The sequence below is a fragment of the Canis lupus genome, chromosome 13 (genome assembly GCF_011100685.1).
Source record: "Canis lupus familiaris isolate Mischka breed German Shepherd chromosome 13, alternate assembly UU_Cfam_GSD_1.0, whole genome shotgun sequence".
NCBI classification, from domain to species: Eukaryota; Metazoa; Chordata; class Mammalia; order Carnivora; family Canidae; genus Canis; species Canis lupus.
The window spans coordinates 7,492,444-7,513,391 of NC_049234.1; the positions used below are offsets into that span (position 1 = coordinate 7,492,444).

A 20,948-nucleotide genomic window follows, 5' to 3' on the forward strand; every position below is an offset into this window, starting at 1 on the left:
ACCATTGTGTGGCAGAGTCAGGATTTGGATCCCAAGTGTCAGAAGAAAGTAGAAGCCTATGCTCTATAGTCACTTAGCCTGGGGCTCACAATCTGGTTCCTTCTTTTACTATGTGGCCTTTCAGAGATCCATCTCTCTCATGTTTGTTCCCCTGCTGAGAATTCCTTAACAGTGGCTGCCCTATTAGATAAAGTTGGTTCCTTGTACCTCACTCTCCACCCTGTATCCCGCAATGGGAGAGGGGAGGAAACTTGCCCCCAATGAGCAACTCAGTAGTTAAGAATTTCTTTTAATTATTTTTAGATCCCAGCAGGATATCTGGCACAGAGTAGACACTTAAGAAATAATTATTAATCCATGAGAGAGATCAATAACTCTTCCATTTGGGGAGGACCATTAAATTATATAAATATATATATGTGTGTATGTATATATATTTTTTTTCTCTATTGGAGATGTTTGAGTTTTTTTGAGACTCCTTTGGGTTTCTCAGTTTTGCCAAGAAAATGATTGTGAAGTGTAGGAAAATTTGTGAATGTCTTCCAGGATTTTATTCAGTATTTTTAAGGCTTATTCACGTTCACTGTAAATATTTTCCAGTAATTTCTATAATAATTTCTCTCTTTGAAGTGGTGGTTATAGAGATTTATGTTCACTTAAGATTAACTAAGAATAGAAGGATTTCTCTAGCCTATTCTTTGTGTGTGTGGATAGAACTTTAGTGCTTTTAGTGCTTTTATTTGCATCATAAACTAGTATCTTTTATTCTCTTAAAGCGTTTTTCCCTGAAGTCAAATCCCTTGTAAATGAATATATCCAAAGGCCCATTGCAGAGAGTTGAAAGGAACTTTATGTATTATGTAAACCAATGGACCAGTTTAGTTTGCCTAGATTTAAAAGAGAACCAATAGGATGAAATTAGCATTTAAAAAATACAGTTGTATATAGCACAGATGGGAATGAAAGTTATGTTTATCCCATACTCTCTTCAAATATAGAATTGTGCTCTTTACCTATCTGACTTCATTTCAGAACTAAGTGAAGGAACATTCATTACTATGTTTAAAATAGCTTGGTTTTAACAGCTGCCTCAGGAAGAAAACTTTATTGATTTTAGAGTTCTAAGAATAAAGACTTCACTCACCTAACACTTTCCTCTTCTAAACACCTGCTGGGTATAAAATGATACTCTACCTTTTCCAAAACAAAGCTTCTGCCTATTTTATAGAAGTCATAAAACTTTGAGAATTAAGACAGATGCACAGAGTTTGGAGTATCTTAGATCTAGCATTTCAGTTTCTCTTTTTATCATGGTCTTCCAAGTTCTGAAAAAAATCATAGAGCCTCCTTATGAATCAATGGACTTAAAGGATTTCCTGGATGCTCCTCATTTCAGGTGAAAATGGTTTGGAAGACTGTTAGTTTTCTGTAAGTATACAGGGACAAAACCATTCTCAAAATCATGTTAGCTATGAGTCAGTTTCCATACATTATTTGTTATTCTTATAACTCTGAAGTAAACATTTTAGCTCCATTTTATGGACTAAGTTAATGCATCTCTGAATAATTAAGTAATTTGCTGTCGTGGATTAAATTCTTTCTAATCTTATTGAGAGATGGAGTTAAATTCCCTTTTCCTTGAATTGGGCTGGCCTTCATGGCTTGTTTGACCAACAGTATGTGGCAGAAGTGATGTTCTGGAAATTCTAAGACTTGGTCATAAGAAGCCTTATAGCTTCTGTCCACAACTCCAGAGACATTTGTTCAGGAGCCCTGAGCCTACAGAAGTCCTACTATCCTATGCCACCATGCTCTAAGGAAGCCCAAAATATGCTAAGCCAGCTATAGCTGTTTTAGGCCCCTGCCTTTTGAGTCATAAGCTGAATTCCAGTATTACGGAGCAAAGATGAGCTGTCCTCACTCTGCCCAGTTCAAATTTCTGGCTTAAAAAGTCATAGAATTTAAAAATAAGATTAAGATAAGCATGATGATGATGAGGACACATTATTATTTAAGCCAGAGCAGATAACTGGAACACTTGCCAACCTTTAACGAAGGGTTTCTGACTCCAGAGTCTGTGCTCTTAATCTCTCTGTAATAGTCAGGTGCTCGTGTTCCTGTTATGCTTTATTAAATGTATGATTTATAACCACAAAAATAGAACTGAATGTTAGATTTCTCTTATAGGAGAACTAAGCTAAAACCAGTTTAAAATAAATCTGCTATCATACTTCATTTTTCTTCATATCCCCTAATCCAAAATGGCATTGTATTATGTATCTGTTTCTTTAACTGTTTGCCTTCTCCCCCAGAATATAAACTCCATGAGTACTTTGTAGCATCCACAGCACCTATACCAGTATCTGGCATGAGTAGGTGCTTAAGGAATATTAGTTGAATACATGAATTTATCAATGATTTACAGTGGAAAGAAAGCATAGATATTATTCTTTCTGTATAGAATATAATTCTTCTCGAAAAATATGAAAACCAGAATATTACAAAGATAATAAAGCAAACATCTGGATGCCCCAAGCCCAGACCTACAAATGTTAAGATTATACCATGTTCACATCAACTGTTTTTCCTCCTCAAGAAAGAAAGAAATATGATTTTCTTATTTCCCTTTCTCCTGTCCCAGAGGCAATGCTATCTGTATTTGACATATGTATTCTTATGTTTTTACTGCATATAATTTTATGTACAAACAATGTCTGCTTGGCTCTGCCTCCAAAATAAATTATTTCATAATTCCAGTGCCTTTTCACCTGATGCTGCTACTCCCCTAGTCCAGTGCCTGTCATCTTTTATGCACTTTCTACTTGGTCCTGGCTTCCTCTCTCACAACATCACCCCAACACTACCATCTCTTCTCCACCTACCAGCCAGATTAGTCCTTCAAAAACATAACACCAGATTGTATAACCTCCCTCCTCCTAGCCCTCCAGTGGTCTCCATCACACCTGGAAACATAACACCAGATTGTATAACCTCCCTCCTCCTAGCCCTCCAGTGGTCTCCATCACACCTGGAAATCTCAAGTCCTTGCCATGCTCACTAAGGTTCTGTATGACCCTCCTTCCAGCCTCCCAGTGTCCTTCCTGCTTCAGGTGCCTGCTTCAGGTGCCCTGCCTCCTCTGGCCCCCTTTCTGTTTAGGGAGCACAGTAGGCATGTCTCCATCTCTGGGTCATTGCATTCTTTCGTCCTGCCCCCCTGATTACTCGTCCATAGGCCTGTCTTCATGCAGCTCCATCAGGCCACTGCCTGCATTCCGATTGTGTTCAGAAGTCATCTCCTGGTAGGGATGGGGAGACCAATCAATCTGTAGTTGAACTATCATCAGAATCCCTTACTAGGCTTCACTTTTCTCTATAAAGGGTACTACCTGACAGAATTGGTATATGTATATATGAGTGCATATGCATTGATCTGTTTGCTGTTTATTCCCTCATAAGACTATAAGCTTTTGTTAGGCCAGGGATTCTATGATTACATCCTTTCTATGATTCTTCTATGGTTACATCCTTTTGATGCCTAGAATAATGCCTGACACAAAGTAGATACCTCCAAAATATATGTTGAATGAAGAAATACAGGAATATACTGTTTTTAAAAACTGTTTATAAATTGTATCATACCGAATGTATATTGTGGCAATTTGCTCTTCTCAATCAATATTCTTTTCAAAATATGTCCCTGTTCAGATCTGTCTATCTAATCTATCTATCTATTTATCCATCTACCTATCTATCTATCAATCTAGTCTGGTCATTTTAATTGTGATATATCATCCCATGCAGTTTATTTATCCATCTTCTACTTCTAGAGTATGGATATTTTAAATTTTTCTTTTTCTAAACAATGGCTGAAAGAAACATTCTTTTAAATATGCTTTCCTAGTAGATGTATAACAATAAAAATGTATGGTTTTTCCCCCAGTAGTTAAATTCATCTATAGAAGTGATTACATTAAATTCGTTTTTGCTCAGAGGATTAATTTACCACCGACCAAAAGTCCATATGCAAACATAAGTCATTTTAGGAGGGGCAAAAGACCAACATATCAAAAACATTTTCCTAAAACAACAAATTTAATATTATCTTTTAAATCGCATCCTTTTCTGTTATCATGCCTTAAACATATATGTGTATGTTATGCTGTCAAAATTTGAATGTAATGTTACCTTTAATTAAATTATTTTACTCTGATGTTATATGTATGCATGTTTGGGTGGGTGTGGATGGCAGTATGATCATATGAATTACTGTGGTCCCAAGTAGCTTAAGCAAAACTAATATTCCACTAAATCCTAGAGAAACTTTTCAGTTTTGCATTATGTTTGCTAACATTTAAGAAAAGTTAATTTGTTACAGAATTGTGAGCTTTGTTAAATGAAGAGGTAATGGGTAAAACCCTGGGAAAACTCATTGAGGGCTATAATACTGAGGCATAGTATGGACAATTTCCAAAAGAATTGGAACTTTCATTGTACTTTGAAACATCATAGTTTACCAGTGATGTCATGTGTTTTTACTATGAAGTTGTGAATGTCTAAAACATAGAAGAAAAAAATTGCTTTTTGGGGTGATAGTTTTGCCTTCCTTATTATTAAGTGATTCTGGAAAGAAAAAAAGTGAGTTCAATTTATGTAATTTAAAATTTGTAATAGTTTGGACAGCCAGTAATCTAATTTTTACTTCAACATTTAAAAAGTTGATCTCTGCTTAGGAAAATTAAAAAGTAAGTAGTTTTGAAGTTAAATAACAATTATACCTTAATAAAGTTGGAAAAAAGTTGAGTGGATTCAGAAAATATCATTCATTTATCAATTATTCATTGAGTGCCTATTAAGAATAAGGTGCTATCCCAGGTGCTGGAAACACAATCAGGATAAGAGACTTGAGGTCTCTATACCCCGTGAGCTCACCATCAGTAGGGAAGAGAGACAATAAACAAGGAAACTAATACTTAGATGAGGTAATGCCCCAGGGTGCAGTGAAGTGCTGTGAAGCTGATGACATAGGGCAGTGTGAATGAAAGTAAAGTGGGGCTGGAGGAGGGGAGCAGAATGGCTTGAGCTTTGGTGGCCACATGGAACTGCCAAGGAGGTAACCTTTGAACTAAGAGGTGAAGGGGGCGTCAGCCATGCAGACATCTAGTGACAGTCTGTGCAGTGGAAGGAATAGCAAGTGAATAGTGCTGAGCAGGACAAGTTTGTTGTAATTGAAGAATAGAGAGGTCTGTTGGGCTCAGGAAGTAAGTGAGAGGGTAGTAGAAGATGAGTTGGTGGGACAGTGAGGGGCTTTGAAGGCTTGGATAAGACCTGTATTTTATTTTATTTTATTTTATTTTATTTTATTTTATTTATTTTAATTATTTTATTTTATTTTATTTTATTTCATTATTATTATTTTTTTAATGGACCTATATTTTATGCTAATAATTCCAAGATACCCAGTAAATCACCAGAAAGGTGTAGCAGGGAAGTGGGATGACCAGATTTATATTTGTGTGTGTGGTATTATATGTACATATACATACACATACATACATTATATAATATTAATAATAACTGTTAATATAATAATTATAATTAGTAATAACGTTGTATGGGAGGCAAAATTTTACCACCACTCTCTTAGGATTTTTCAGCTAGTTCTAGGAATTAAACTGACATAACATACAATAACAGAAGAAAACCATGTACGTTTTGCATGACAGGGGAGCCCTCATAAGGAAATGAAGATCCAAATAAGTTGTAAAACCTTTTAAGGCTGAGAGTTTAAATCTATGTGCTTTTATACTAGGTTGCACAGTTTTAGAAAAGTAACTAAAATATCATAGGAAGGCCAATGAAAAACAAGAATTATTTTAGCAAGGTCAGTCTGCACACAATTGTCTCAGTTTTGACTCTAGGTTGAAAAAAGTTTCTTTTCTTCTAGTTCAGGGAAGGCATATTTCCCATGGGAGTTTTTATCTACTTTTTTTTTTTCAGGAAGAAAAGGGAAGATTAGAATGCCCTTCCTGGGGGCACCTGGGTGGCTCAGTGGTTGAGCGTCTGCCTTCGGCTCAGGGCATGATCCTGGGGTCCTGGGATCAAGTCCTACATGAAGCTCCCTGTAGGGAGCCTGCTTCTCCCTCTGTGTCTCTGCCTCTCTCTGTGTGTCTCTCATGTAAATAAATAAAATCTTTAAAGAAGAAAAAAAGATTGCCCTTCCTGCACCTGCTGTTTCCCAGGTGCTTCCAGCCCAAACTAATCTCCATGTGAAAGTGACACACCTACGATTAATACAATAATACATAACAAATATTTGATGTAAACAAATAATATACAGTTGATCCTTGAACAAGACAGGTTTGAACAATGTAGGTACACTTTCATGTGGACTTTTTTCAATAAATATAGTAAAATACTATAAATGAATTTTCCTTATGATTTTCATTACATTTTCTTTCCTCCTGCTTACGTTATTGTAAGAGTACAGTGGACGTATTCGTACAACATACACATATGTGTTAATTGACCATCTCTGTGTTTTTGGTAAGCTTCTGGTCAACTATTAGTGTAGCTTCTGGAAGCTATTAGTGTAGGTTTAGTTTTTGGGGAATCAAAAACTGTACATGGGTTTTGACTGTATAGGGTGTCAGCTCCCCTAACCCCTGTGTTGTTCGAGGGTCAACCTGTATAATAAGTATATACAATATATTTGTATATTTTTATTTTATATATTTAAATATTTTAGTGACCTTTCTGGCTACTACCTGGAGAGTGGATTGTAAGGGGCCACTAGTTGGGGAGAGCAGCTACTAAAAAGAAGTAAAGGTAGGGTTGCCAGCAGTCCAGAAGAGAAAAACACAATAGTGAATTAGATCAGGGCAAAATTTTTCAAAGTAGGTGTTATTGACATTAAGGCCAGACCATTCTTTGCTGGAGAGATGGGGGGCTGTGCTGTACATTGTAGAGTATTTAGCACTCTCTCTCACCTCTTCTCACTAGATATTGGTAGAATCACTCATCTCCTTGCTCAACTGTAACAGCCAGAAATATCTCTGTACATTGCCAGATGTCCCTGGTAAGGGCAAAATTGGCACCAACTGAGAACTACTGGGTTGAGATGATGATACTGGTGAGAAAGATAAGGCAATTTTAATAGATATTTGGTGGTGGAGCATAAAGGACATGCTGATTAATTGAATGTAGAAAGTGCAGGGTAAAGACATTTGGTTCTTGGACATGACCCACATTTGCATGTAAATAGCAATATTTTTTCTGCAAATTATACTTATCTTAAGTTTACTAATGTAAATCCTGAAGGGCTCTTCTTGACAACAGTGTCTTACTTGGGATTTTTATTGCTATTTATAGAGTCTACTTGAAAAGAGAAAACTACAACATAATTTCCTAATCTGTGCTCATCAGTTATTTGGTCAGGTGTTCTCCCTAATTACTCTCAAATGTGAGGATTTGTGATGCTATGAAAGGAAACTATCTCTTCCTGATAAATATCGGTACATCTGCTTAATCATTTATAATGGTCTGAATGATTCATGTATATGTGCGAGACTTTTTAAGCATGTTGGGGTCTTGTAGGTGTGAATTTATGTTCCAGATGAAGAGCTAGTACATTCTCTGTTTTTTTTTAAAGATTTTATTTATTTATTCATGAGAGAGAGAGAGAGAGAGAGAGAGAGAGAGGCCGAGACCTAAGCAGAGAGAGAAGCAGGCTCCCTGCAGGGAGCCTGATGCGGTACTTGATCCCAGGACCCTGGATCATGACCTGAGCCAAAGGCAGACGCTCAACCACTGGTCCAACAAGGTGCCCCACATTCTCTGTTATGTAGGATGTGAAAGGGGCAGAGGTGACCATAAAACTATAGAAAGTGGGTACAGTTTGACTCAAAATAACAGGAAAACTATCTTTCCATTCTTTGACTTTGCTGTCTAGTCCTCTGGAAGCATCTTGTCTTTACCTCTGTAGTGTGTAGCCCTATTACATCTTCTCCCTGCCTTCCCTAAGCTCAGCAGCCCCAGATGTGACAAGTATCCTTCATGTGACATATTTCCTCACTTTCAGTGCTCTGATTACTTACTGCTTTGTGGAACGTGGTTGGACATATCTGCATGATCAGCCATATCCCGTGGACATGTACACCTAAAATTAAGTTCCAAAAATGGTCAGATAGAATAAGAGTAAAGTGAGGGTTTACTTCCTTTATTCTGGATGTTACATCTGTTTTAAATATCACACCATTTTTTTTAAATCCACATGACATTTTTTTCTCTCTCCAAGGAAAATTTTAAAATAATCATGACTTTCTGTCTAAAAATGAAAATGGATACTATTTATAATGTTCTTGCTATAGAAATAGATTGAAGTTAGTAATTGTTGAAATTGGCATAAACAGAAACAATAGCTATCATTTCATGACTGGTCATGTGCCAAACAGTGAGGCCCTCGCATATGTTATTTCTAAATGGCTTGGTGCTTCTATCTAATGGATATTATTGTTGTTTCTCAGTTTATATATTTGGAAGCCTGAATTGAGAGGTTATGTAGTCTCACTCAAATTTGTAATGCTGGTGAGTAGTATATCCATGTTTTAAACATAATCTTTTTTTTTTTTTTCAAACATAATCTAGTTCAAGAGTCTGTGTTCTTAACCACCTCCCTTTCTGCCCTTTTAAAGTCAAATATCCACCACTGACTGAATGCATCCCATTATATTCCAGGAATTTTATGAATACAACTTCAATTACTTCTCACCACAACCTAACAAAATGGGTGATCTGTTCTTGTTTTATCACTAAAAATATATAAGGTGAAGAGAAGGTTATACTTGACAGTTTTTATCAGGACCTAATGATTTCAAGAGATAGAAGACCTAGATATTAATAATTCATGTAAAGATGAGGAGTAGAACTGACTTCCATCATGACTGATCCAAAGGATATAATCTCCCTCTCTCCGTCTCTTATCTGTGATTTCCTGTGTTCCCCTCACACATTGCTCTGCCTGTTAAGGTGGCTAAATGGCTTCCAACAGCTGCCAGCTTACATCCTTTCTGCTCGCCAACGCTTAGCAGACCAGCCATGCCTCTTTCCCTACAGTTCCTACACATTTCTAGAATTGAATATAATTTTCCTTATTGGCTGGAACTGAGTCACATGCTCCCCTGGGAACAGGAAAGTGGGTCCAAAAGAACTCAAACTCCATGGAGAAAAGAGAAGTGATACATTGTACTGTGCCCTCCCTCCCCCAGAAGGGGATGACTGTCCAAAATATCTGTCCATTATATGCACCTCTGATCCTATAGCAATAAGTGACATAGTCAGGATTCACATTCAGATAATATAAGGCTCCAAAGCACTTTCTCCTATTCTTTACACTGATCTCTTCATCTCTAGATAATTGTCTTTAAAAATCCATTGTGAGATAATTTCTCAATTTCTTGAGCTTTCATGAAAAAATATGTCATTTTGTTAAGGAAATGACATTTAAAAGCATCAGCATGTTTGTGATATATCTTTAAACAAAAGTAACAAGCTATCAACATACAGGAAAATATTGTTTTAGAAGATAGAAATTCTCTAAACTTTAGGTAAAAACAAGTGTAATGATTTGGTGTCTAATTTCATAGTGTATTTCTGCATTGAATAAAATATTCCTCTTCATATCTCCAAAATAAAAGATATTTAGCATAGAATGGACTTTCTCCTCACCTTTCATTTTAGGGCTGCATTACTATTTTCTATCTTTCCCACCAGTAGAAAGTCTTCAGCATTTCAACAATCTATAGTTCGGTATCTTCAACCTTTGACTTTTGTGATAGGACTCTCCCCTTTGGAGAACTTAAGCAGAGGACTGTAAACAGAAAGAAATAATATAAACTAGTAGAAAGTGGGTGATTAGGAACCAGGAAGCCAGGAAAATGGTCCCAATCTGATAATAGCTCCCTATAAATGAGGGATGGCAAATGAAGTTCTTTCTGAAATGATTGCCTAAAACTCTCTTATATAATCTCTTTAGTGGCTGTATTTTCACACTGAGTGCTGTGGTTCTTTTCAAATTATCAGTAAAGCAACATTCATTCACTTAAGCAAAATGAGCATCTATGGCAAGGTACTGTGGTAGATATGGTGAAGACTGCAAGATGACTTTTCTAGAGCATCTGTCATCCCAAGATGCATTAATTGTCTAATATGTGTCTGACACTGTGCTGGAAGTGAGGGCATAAAAAGCCGTAAGGGGATTATCGTTTAGCTGGAGAGATGTGGGCAAAAGGAAAGATAAAAAATATACAAGGAAGCATATATAAGGTGCCATTTAATAGGACAAGCAAATGCTTCAGGCATTCAACTTCTAATGAATAGTTCAGACCTTAGGGAATGTTCACACATAGATTATAATAGGGTGAATCTAAGTGCATCCATGAGTATCAGCATAAAGATAAATGTAGGAGGTCAAGGTAGATATACAAGGTTTAGACTGTTGACTGATTATGTCCACATCCAGATTGGACTAAATAAGGAAAGAAATGGATTGAAAAACCTATCACAGACCAGAGAAATGGTCATATCTTCATATTTTATAAAGTTGTCCAATACAGGAGCCACTAGCTCATATCAACATGTGTAGTTGGATGCCTGGGTGGCTCAGGGCATGATCCTGGGGACCTAGGATCAAGTCTTGCATCAGTCTTGCATCCCCTTTGGGGAGCCTGTTTCTCTCTCTGCCTATGTCTCTGCCTCTCTCTTTGTCTCTCATAAACAAACAAACAAATAAATAAATAAATAAATAAAATCTCAAAAAAAAAACCTAAAACGTGTTGTAAGTGAAAGATACACCCTGAATTTCCAATATTCACTATGAGAAAAAAATGCAAAATTTCTCATTCATAATTTTTGAATTGACCACATTGAAATTTTAATATTTTGGATGCACTGGGTAAAATAAAATATTAATAAAAGTATTTTAATGTGGATTCTAGGAAATTTAAAATTACATATATGGCTTATATTATGTGGCTGTTGGATAGTGCTATTCTACTTGACCAGATTAGGAACTAGGAATGCTTTCTAAATCCCACATTTACCAGGTTTCAAATCCAAGTCGTGAGGAAGCTATAGATTCCTTTATTTCTAAATCTTGGTCACTAATTTCAAAATGTGTTTGAGGCTCATTGGGTAAGAGAACTAATACTTATTCAGTACCTCCTCTTTTCTGGGCTGCCATTTAAAGTAGCTTTCATTATTCTCAGTTCAAAGGAGGCTCTTTCTGATTAAATACTAGTCCTCAGTCCGCGGAGAGCAAAGAGCAGAATTCTAACTCAAGACTGTCCTTCTCCAAAGCAAGTGCTCATCTGCACACTAAGCTGTATGCCCAAAGTACTGCTACTAACCTGGCACTGCCTGAGTACTGGAGTGTTAGGGTGTCACTAATGCATTTTCATACCTTCACACAGAAAAGAAGACAGTACAGGGATAAAGAGCAAGGATTTTGTAGTCACCAGTGTGGGACTCTAAGCCTGAGTCTTCTGTTTTGCAAACAGGCAAATTATTCAACTACTTGGAGCTTTGGTTTTATCATCTGGGGGTGATAGTAATGCTGTTCTCACAGGTTTGCTGTAAATGTTAAATCAGATGATATTTATTAAGTACTTAACAGTGTCTAACAGTGCCACAGTTAGGATTCAGTAAATGACAGCAGCATATTTAAGATAGGAGGCCAGAAATATAGCATGTTGGTGCAAGGCCCTATAGCTTGTCTGATGTGTTTGGAGTTGGATTAGCACTGTTCTTAATTTACCAGTCATGTGAACTTGAGCCAGTTACTGTATTTCTCTGTACCTCAGTCACACGCACCTACATATGAATTGGATTTAATAAAACTCCCATTCCCATTGTTGTGGGGATAATTAAATGACATAATACATGAAGGGTTCTTAGAATGGCACCTGGAGCAAAATAATGAGAAATGATAGCTGCATTGTTGGTTTCACTGTTGTTAATATTTAGAAGACATTTGCTTTTTAAAATTCTATTTATGTTTTTGGCTCTTTATTCTTTCAGCTTTTTAATTGGCTTTGTTTTATTTAGTTTAATTGGCCTTTCTGACATTTGCATTTACATTTAGGGTTCTAAACATTGTGCTTTCTGAATTCATTCTTTCTAGATGCTTCCCATGTAGCTGTTATGCATGTGCTGGCTTCACCATCCACCCCACCTCAACCATCTTATTACTTGCCTTACAAACATTTGTAGGTTTTATCTTGCACACCTTACTGGGAGAAGGAACAAATCACTTTTTCTTTCCACTGTTGATTTCTCAGCACCTAGAAGAGTGCTGAAGTACTCTGCACATAGTACATACTCAGTAAATTTATTGAATGAATGAGAAACCAGATAGCTATGCCTCTGAGATTAATAATATAAATAAGGTTTTACATATAGTTGTCTTTTTTTAGTTTTTATTTAAATCCAAATTAGTTAACTAACATACAGTATAATGTAAGTTTTAGGAGTACAATATAGTGATTCAGCACTTCCATACATCATCAGGTACTCATCACAAGTGTGCTCCTTAAGCCCCAACATCTATTTCGCCCATTCCCCCCCACCCCCATTCCTCTGGTAACCATCAGTTTGTTCTCTGTAGTTAATAGAGTCTGTTTCTTGGTTTACCTCTCTCTGTGTGTCTCTCTTTTCTTCTTCCAGTGTTCATCTGTCTTGTTCTTGAATTCTACATTAGTGAAATCATATGGTATTTGTCTTTCTACCTGACTTATTTCACTTAGAATAATATTCTCTAGCTCTATCCATGTCATTGCAAATGGCAATATTTCATTCTTTTATGGCTAAACAATATCCCATTATATATATATATATATATATATATATATATATATATATATATATATATACTGCAACTTCTTTATTCATCAGGTGATAGACTTTTGAGCTCTTTACATAATTTGGCTATTGTGGAAAATGCTGCATGGGGGTGCATGTGTCCCTTTGTTTTTGTTTTTAAATATTTTATTTATTTATTCATGAGAGACACAGAGAGAAAGAGAGGCAGAGACACACACACACACAGAGAGAGAGAGAGAGAGAGAGAGAAGTAGGCTCCCTGTAAGGAGCCCGATGTGGAACTCAATCTCAGACCCTAGGATCACACCCTGAGCCAAAGGCAGATGCTCAACCACTGAGGCACCCAGGTGTCCCTGTCCCTTCGAATCAATATTTTTGAATTCTTTGGGTAAATAGTAGTGCAATTGCTCGATTGTAGGGTAGTTTTATTTTTAACTATTTGAGGAACTTCCATTTTTCAGAGTGGCTGCATCAGTCCTACCAACAGTATAAGATGGTTCCCTTTTTTCCATATCAATACCAACACTTGTTTCTTGTGTTGTTTAACTGTTCTTACAGGTATGAGGTAATATCTCATTGTATTTTTGATTTGCATTTTTCTGATGATCAGTGATTTTGAACATCTTTTCATGTGTCTGTTGGCCATTTCTGTGTCTTTTTTGGAAAAATGTCTGTCTTCTTTGCCCATTTTTCATTGGATTATTCATTTTTGGGGTATTGAGTTTTATAAGTTCTTTCTACAGTTTATATACTAACCTTTTATTGATTATGTCATTTGAAAATATATTCTCCCATTCTGTAGATTGCCTTTTAGTTTTGTTGATTGTTTCCTTTGTAGTACAGAGCTTTTTATTTTTATGAAGTCCCAATAGTTTGTTTCCCTTGCCTCAGGAAATATGCCTAGAAAGAACTTTCTTTGACTGATGTCACAGAAGTGGCTGTCTGTGTTCTCCTCTAGGATTTTTATGGTTTCAGGTCTCACATCTAGGTCTTTAACCCATTTTGAATTTATTTTGAGGTATAGTATAAGAAAGTGATTCAGTTTCATTCTTTTGCATATCATTGTCCAATTTTTCCAACACCATTTGTTGAACAGACTCTTTTGTCCATTGCATTTTCTTTCCTGCTTTGTTGAAGATTAGTTGGCCATATAATTGTGGGTTTGTCTCTGGGTTTGCTATTCTGTTTTGTTGATCTATCTGTCTATTTTTGTGTCAGTACCATACTGTTTTGATACTGTAGCTTTGTAATATAATTTGAAGTCCAGAATTGTGAAACCTCCAACTTTACTTTTCTTTTTCAAGATTGCTTTGGTTATTTGGGTCCTTTGTGGCTTCACAAAAGGTTTAAGATTGTTTGTTCTAGATCTGAAAAAATGCTGTTGGTATCTTGATAAGGATTATATTAAATGTGTAGATTGCATTGGATGTATAGACATTTTAACAATATTTGTTTTTCTAATCCATAAGCATGGAATGTTTTGTGGTGGAGTTTTTGGGCTTTTTATATATATAGTATCATATCATCTGCAGATAGTGAAAGCTTTATTTCTTCCTCCTGATTTGGATGCATTTCATTTCTTTTTGTTGTCGTAACTTTCAAGTCATTAAAATTTAGTTTTTAAATTTTATATAGGCCTTGGTATGCATCTAAAATATAGCAGACCATTGATGAATAGATTACTGTCCACAGTTTCTACTCTCATCTGTTTCTTTTCAGGGAGGCATGGGATTTGGTTTCTATTTGTTGACTCTTCAGATATAGGCAGTTAAGTATATTGAAGAGACTATTTGGCAATTGGAATTTTTAAGTAAAATCAAGGTTCATGTTTCATCTTAGAAAAACATATTAAAATATAAAGTAGTGCTATTTTGAAATCAAAATACAAGTAGAGGGCATTAACCTAGATGATCGGTGTTTTTTCATCAATTATTCTCAGGTTAAATATATAAAAGTCATTAGTAACTTCCCAATTCATACCATTCTTCAGGTGTGACTGTTAACCACTGTGTATTTTTATACCTGAGCTTAGACTTACAAACTTCTATTAAATATTTTCAATCCTTGTTTGAGTCGTCATTTTTGTTGTTTTAAAGATTTATTTATTTGAGAGATAGAGGGTTGGGGGAGAGGCAGAGGGAGAGGAAGAGAGAATCCCAAGCAGACTCCATGCTAAGTGTGGAGCCTGATGCAGGACTCACTCCCACGACCCTGAGATTATGACCTGAGTCAAAATCAAGAGTCAGATGCTTAACTGACTGAGCCACCCAGGTGCTCTTCCTTATTTTAAGTTTTAAAAAGGAATTTAACCTCTGAAAAATTTAATTCCAAAATGTTTGTAGAAAGTTTATGTGTGCATACACACACACACACACACACACACACATTCCCACCTTTGTTACAAACCATACAGATGTTAGCTTTGAGAGAATTTAATATAAATCACGTATTTAAGAACAATTATAAAGTATTTTAGCTATGACCTTGGGCAGTAGGCATTAGGAATTCAAGGAGAGTTCTTTTTTTGATGTTTCTAAATCCTTCGTCTAATGAGTCTACCAACAGAGGCTTTTATTTATAGGGAATTAAATGGAAACTGCTAAAGCAGTTCTGATAATATCCACCTGCTTTCCTGTTATTAAAGAACCTTGTAGCACAGTGGACTAAACAGCCTAATCTCACCTATTTTATTTCTAGTATAACTTCACAGGCTAGTGACAAGTCTATAGTCATTTAAGAGGCTTATTTAGACACTAAATACCCAAGAAGGGTGAAGTCTGAATCATTGTAAGACAAACTAACAATGAAGATGTGAAGAGTACCATGAGGCCTAACTGCTAATTCTAAGAGTCTGTCCAAACATTAGCATTTTCATAGCGCCAGCAAATCCATCTGCAGAATACTGAACCTAGCAGCCTCATGCCCATAGTTTGGGAGGTGCTCATTATTAACTGGGTCATGTTTCAGGGCAGCACCCCAGATGGCACCACATCCAGCTTGTGCTAACATAATACCAGCCTTATTGCTATGCCTGGCTCCTGTGTACACTCTCCCCATTTTTGCCAAGGCATAGGACATCCTCCGTGATTTCCATCTATGCCTGTCATCTGTTGCCTTTTTTTAACTTTTTTCTTACCTTTTAAGTTTACTCTAGATGTCCACTTATCCAGATTTTATCTGATTAAAAATGTTAGGGACAAAAATAAAGGGACATTCATGCTAATTAATTCACAGTTTAGAACTACTCAGATTGCAAAGCCTTAGGAAAATTTCTGCACTTGGCAAGACAGATCTTACTAACTACTACTCTTCTAAAGTACAATGGAGACAGCTCCTCTGGAAGTGGAGTGGCAAAAATAGATTTTTTTTTTTTTTTTGCACCAGGTTAAGTCATGCCTTACAAGCAAGTTGGCCTTAATTTCTCCTAGGGTGGGGGTGCTGGCGAATAGAAGCATTAATGAGACCACAGTCTTGGGATATTTTTTAAACTCTAGTATATGCAGAGGGAAGCAAACAGACCTTTCTTACTAGGCTGGGAAATGGAGGTTGGCTTTGTGACAGTTTTCTTCTCCAGTCCAAGCAGATGGATGAGAGTAAATGATGAGTTGGATGAGAGGTGGCTCATGTACCCTTCACTGTAACCCTCTATATATCCACAAGAAGGACACCTGGTTGTGTTCAAAGGTAGTTCCCTAACACAGTAGCTGAGAGTTGGAAGAAACTGCCCTCATTTCTACTTCTTTTGACCAGTCAAGGTGTCGAAAAGCCCTGGGGCTATCCTGTTTCATACATTTCTGAACACAGAGAGAGCTTCTCCACTTAGAATTGAAGTTTTACAATGGTCTCTGATGGAAGAAATGTACATTTTTATTCCACCTCCAACATATTTTTAAATGACATAGGTTTTATTCTTTCTGCTCCTTCTATTTGTTATGATGCTGGTCACTTACATCTAAGGATCATATTTATAGTTGTTTTTTTTTTTTTTTAACCAGGCTTTATTACTCTTTTTTCTTAACTGATAAAACCATTCTGGTTATTGGTAATCTTCTATGAAATGAAATTTAAAACACATTTTATCTCCCTATCTTTTATAAAGATATGAATATTACACCATGCTGCAAAGAGTAAGCATGTGTGAGTAATGTTTAAAATCAAATATAACTGATTCTGAAATTAATTTAACATATAGTTATTGTTATGTACAGTTATCATTGCATGAAGAATTTGGGGTAGGAGAAAGGGTGCAGGCTTTGGGATCAAGCCACTCTTGACTTAGAATCCTGACTTTGTCAATTACATGTTTTGTGAACTTGGGCAATTTACATAAATTTTTAATGTCTCAGTTTCCTCATCAGTAAAATAGGCATACCACTGTTTATTTTTTCAATGTTGTTATTGGTTATTAATGGCATATGAAAAGTTACTAGCTTATAGAATGAGTTCAACAAATGATCGCTCCTAAGTAGTAATGCAGGAATATCAGTAATTCTGATATTTTGTTTGTGTCAACGTTTTCCAGATTTTGCATGGGCACTCTTTTAATTTCTTTAACAAACATTTGAAGAGAATCTAACGTGTTGAAGGTTCTGAGGATTTCTAAGAACTCTTAAGGGAACTTTACGCCTTCACGAGAATGGTCAGCTTAGAACAAATAACTTAAAATAATGTTGATGGACAGCTTTCTAAAAGCATGGCACTTTTTCTTACCTTTGGAAATATTGACAATGTAGGGTCATTTCTATGATCATTGTTTATGCACTGCCATGATTTCTCAATGTTATCCAGGTGTGAAAGGATCTTTGTGTCTTGTTATACTTCTTGAATCTTATCATCTGGTGTTCATATTTGCTCTGTTTATCCCTTACTGTTCTTAGTGTACTTCCACATTTCAATATTCTTTCTTTATTTTAATTAATTAACTTCTAAATTCAGTATAATTTAGAAAGAAATTCAGTATGGTTAATGTACAGCATTGTATTAGTTTTAGGTGTACAATATAGTCATTCCACAGTTCTCTGTGCTACTAGTGCTCATCATAGTAAGTGTACTTTTATCTCCTTTCACCTGTTTCATCCATCCCCTTGACTTCCCCTCTGTTAACTACTAGTTCTCCATACTTAAGGGTCTGGTTTTTTGTTTACCTCTTTTTTCTTTGTTCATTTGTTTTGTTTCTTAAATTCTACGTATGTGTGAACTCAAATGGTATTGGTCTTTCTTTGACTGACTTACTTCACTTAGCATAATGCCCTCTAGATCTATCCCACTGTTGTTGCAAATGACAAGATTTCATTATTTTTTATGGCTGTGTAATATTCCAATATATGTATACATACACATTCCCCACACACATCTTCTTTATCCATTTATCTATTGGTGGACACTTGGTTTGCTTCTATATTTTGGCTATTCTAAGTAATTCTGCAATAAACATAGGGTACACATATCTTTTGGAATTAATGTTTTCATATTCTTTGGATAAATACTCAGTTAAATTACTGGATCATGTGATCATTCTATTTCTAATTTTTTGAATCTCCATGCTGTTTTCCACAGTAGCTGCACCAGTTTGCATTCACACCAACAGTGCAGGAGAATTCCTTTTTCTTCTCATCCTCACCAATATTTGCTGTTTCTTATGTTTTTGATTCTAGCCATTTGACAGGTGTGAGGTGGAATCTCATTGGAGTTTTGATTTGCATTTCGCTGATGATGAGTGATGTTGAGCATTTTTTATGTGTGTGTGTTTGGAGAAATATGTGTTCATGTTTTCTGCTACCTTATCTATCCTTAAGCTACCTTATCTAAGTAATTTTCTTTTAATATTTAGGAGCAACATCCTGGTGGTATGAAGACTCTACTGAAAGTAATGTAGTATAATGTGAGGGAAATGTGATAAAGTGGCTAAGAAGTCAGTCTTAGGTGTCCTAAAAGACATAGTTCAAATCCCATCTTTGCCATAGTAAATGGTAGAGTTACTAGGAAAGTTATTTGACCTTGAGCAAGTTCCTCAACCTTGCTAAATATTCCATTCTTTCTTCTGTTAAGTGAAAATGTGAGTAGTACCTACCTCATAGGCCATTGAGATTAACTAATACATTTAAAGCATTTGTAACAATGCCTAGGACCTAGTAAGGACACAGTGAGTTATAGTGACAATGGTGCAGACATCAATGTGATATTCTTTAGTGCTTATAAGTCTGATACGGGCGCTATCTCTAAATTGTTTCTATATTTTCTTTATATGTTACAAGGACGTTTCCCCTCAGTAGTACCTATCATTTACTAATACTTCTTATTATATGGTTTAAATTATGTGCTACCAAGAAAAATACACTTATGGAACATATTTCTCACTTAACTGAAGAGCAATTGCATTTAACACCCATCTTCCTTGCACTTACAGAATGGCATTTTCTTGAGGGGGATAACAGCTTGCTGTGTGAAGTTTGGGTCTCTTTTTTCCTTGGATACTGTTCTGCATACCAGCTCCTCTCCCAACCATGGGCCCTTGTGGAGGTGTGGGTGGAGCATGTGAGACCTCAAGTACCAGGCTCACAGGTAACAGAACACTCATCAGATCAGACTGGCTCCTATGCGGCTATAAGGTTTCCTGCTCACCTGCACAGAAATGACGAAGGACAAAAACAGCCCCGGGTAGGTGGTATCTACCAGCTCCGTCTGTTGTTGCTTCCTCTGTTATTATGCAGAAACGTTTCCTACTTCCATTATCGGAAGGATCTCTGATTTCTGTGCCAGTGGAAAATCAAATCTTTGTGTTTATGGGACCAAACAGATGGATTTCTATTGCCATTTGTTTCCTGGTGAAATGGGACCACGAACAAGGCAGCCTGCCAAAGGCCTAGGTATTATAGAAAGAGAAAACCTTTCTGACATGCTTGGTTTGCTATATCTATTACGTCTGATCCCTTTCAAAACCATAATGCTTTGTAATTTTTAAATGGTGTTTTCCCTATTTTTATCTAAACACTAGCATTGACACCTTTTGCTATGTGGCTTAAATGATTTAAATGGTATGGAGAGATCATCGTACTTTTTACTTTTCATTAAAACTATGGTAAGCACTTGTTATATATTTTAGTATGTTCTGTTGAGCTTACTACATTATTTAAAATCATTTTTAAAATAATTACTTGAAAAAACAAGAGTCATGAAAAATTTTGTCTACATTTTTCTGAGAATAATAGTTTTCTGAGTACTTTCTGTTTGAAACTAACAATGCTGTAGGTCTAGCAACATAGAAATCTGTTGGATATTTTTACTTTCCAATTGTTTATGGGCAGTGGTAGATGCTCATATGATCCTTTAGAATATTAGATATAGCAGAGGTGCAGAAACACATCTCCTACCCTCAGAAGTAAACTAAATTCCCTTTACTCATTAATTCTCCTGTTTGTTTTTTTTTTACTATAAGATGCATTTTCTTTTTTGTTATTTCAGCGAGATGTAGCAACAGTATTGATATTTTTAACATTATTCAAATATCAAGATTATCTTACACTATTACATTGTTTTATATAATTTAATTTCTTTTCTTCTGATACGGAGTTTGCAAGTGGGTAGATGGGGGGAGGGGGGACATAATTTTTGAAACTTGAGTACCTAACCAGATCACCTAATTAACATTCTGCTGCCTGGCTTGACATTTATAGGTGACCATGAATTTGCATCTTGGAAGCCAGAAAACCACAATTATCTGGGAACTTAGTTAAAAATATATAGATTTTTCTTGAATTAAAAAGATATTTCGAGGGTTAAAATTTCCTCATTAAGAATTAACCTATGTCAGCAGATGTTACTCATTTGATCACTTTTGACTCTTTGTTTAATAAGAAAAACTTGCAGTTCTTGCTTCCCTCCCCTAGTATTCAAATGAGGAAACTATCCAAAGTTCTGAGCCAAAAGCAGGTAGCCACATTAAATATGCTTTAGTCACAAAACTGGTGGCATTTCCCAGAAACATTAGCAAATTATTTCTTAGATAGTCTCAAGATATGTCATCACTTATACTAGAAGATGATATTTATATTTTAATATAAGCCACTAGTCTGTGT

At 35.9% G+C, this 20,948-nt stretch overlaps 1 protein-coding gene across 3 annotated transcripts in view; it reads left to right on the plus strand.

Moving 5' to 3' along the window:
* OXR1 (oxidation resistance 1) overlaps nt 1–20,948 on the plus strand; it is a 360,020-nt gene that overhangs the window by 59,529 nt on the left and 279,543 nt on the right. For 2 of the 3 annotated variants that reach the window (XM_038555317.1, XM_038555320.1), the window contains exon 1: nt 19,490–19,530. The exons of the other annotated variant lie outside the window; for it this stretch is intronic. In XM_038555317.1, the coding sequence (XP_038411245.1) occupies nt 19,505–19,530 (26 nt within the window). In that variant the 5' untranslated portion in view covers nt 19,490–19,504. Of the gene's footprint in view, nt 1–19,489; nt 19,531–20,948 lie in introns of those variants that run through there. 3 annotated transcript variants of the gene reach the window in all.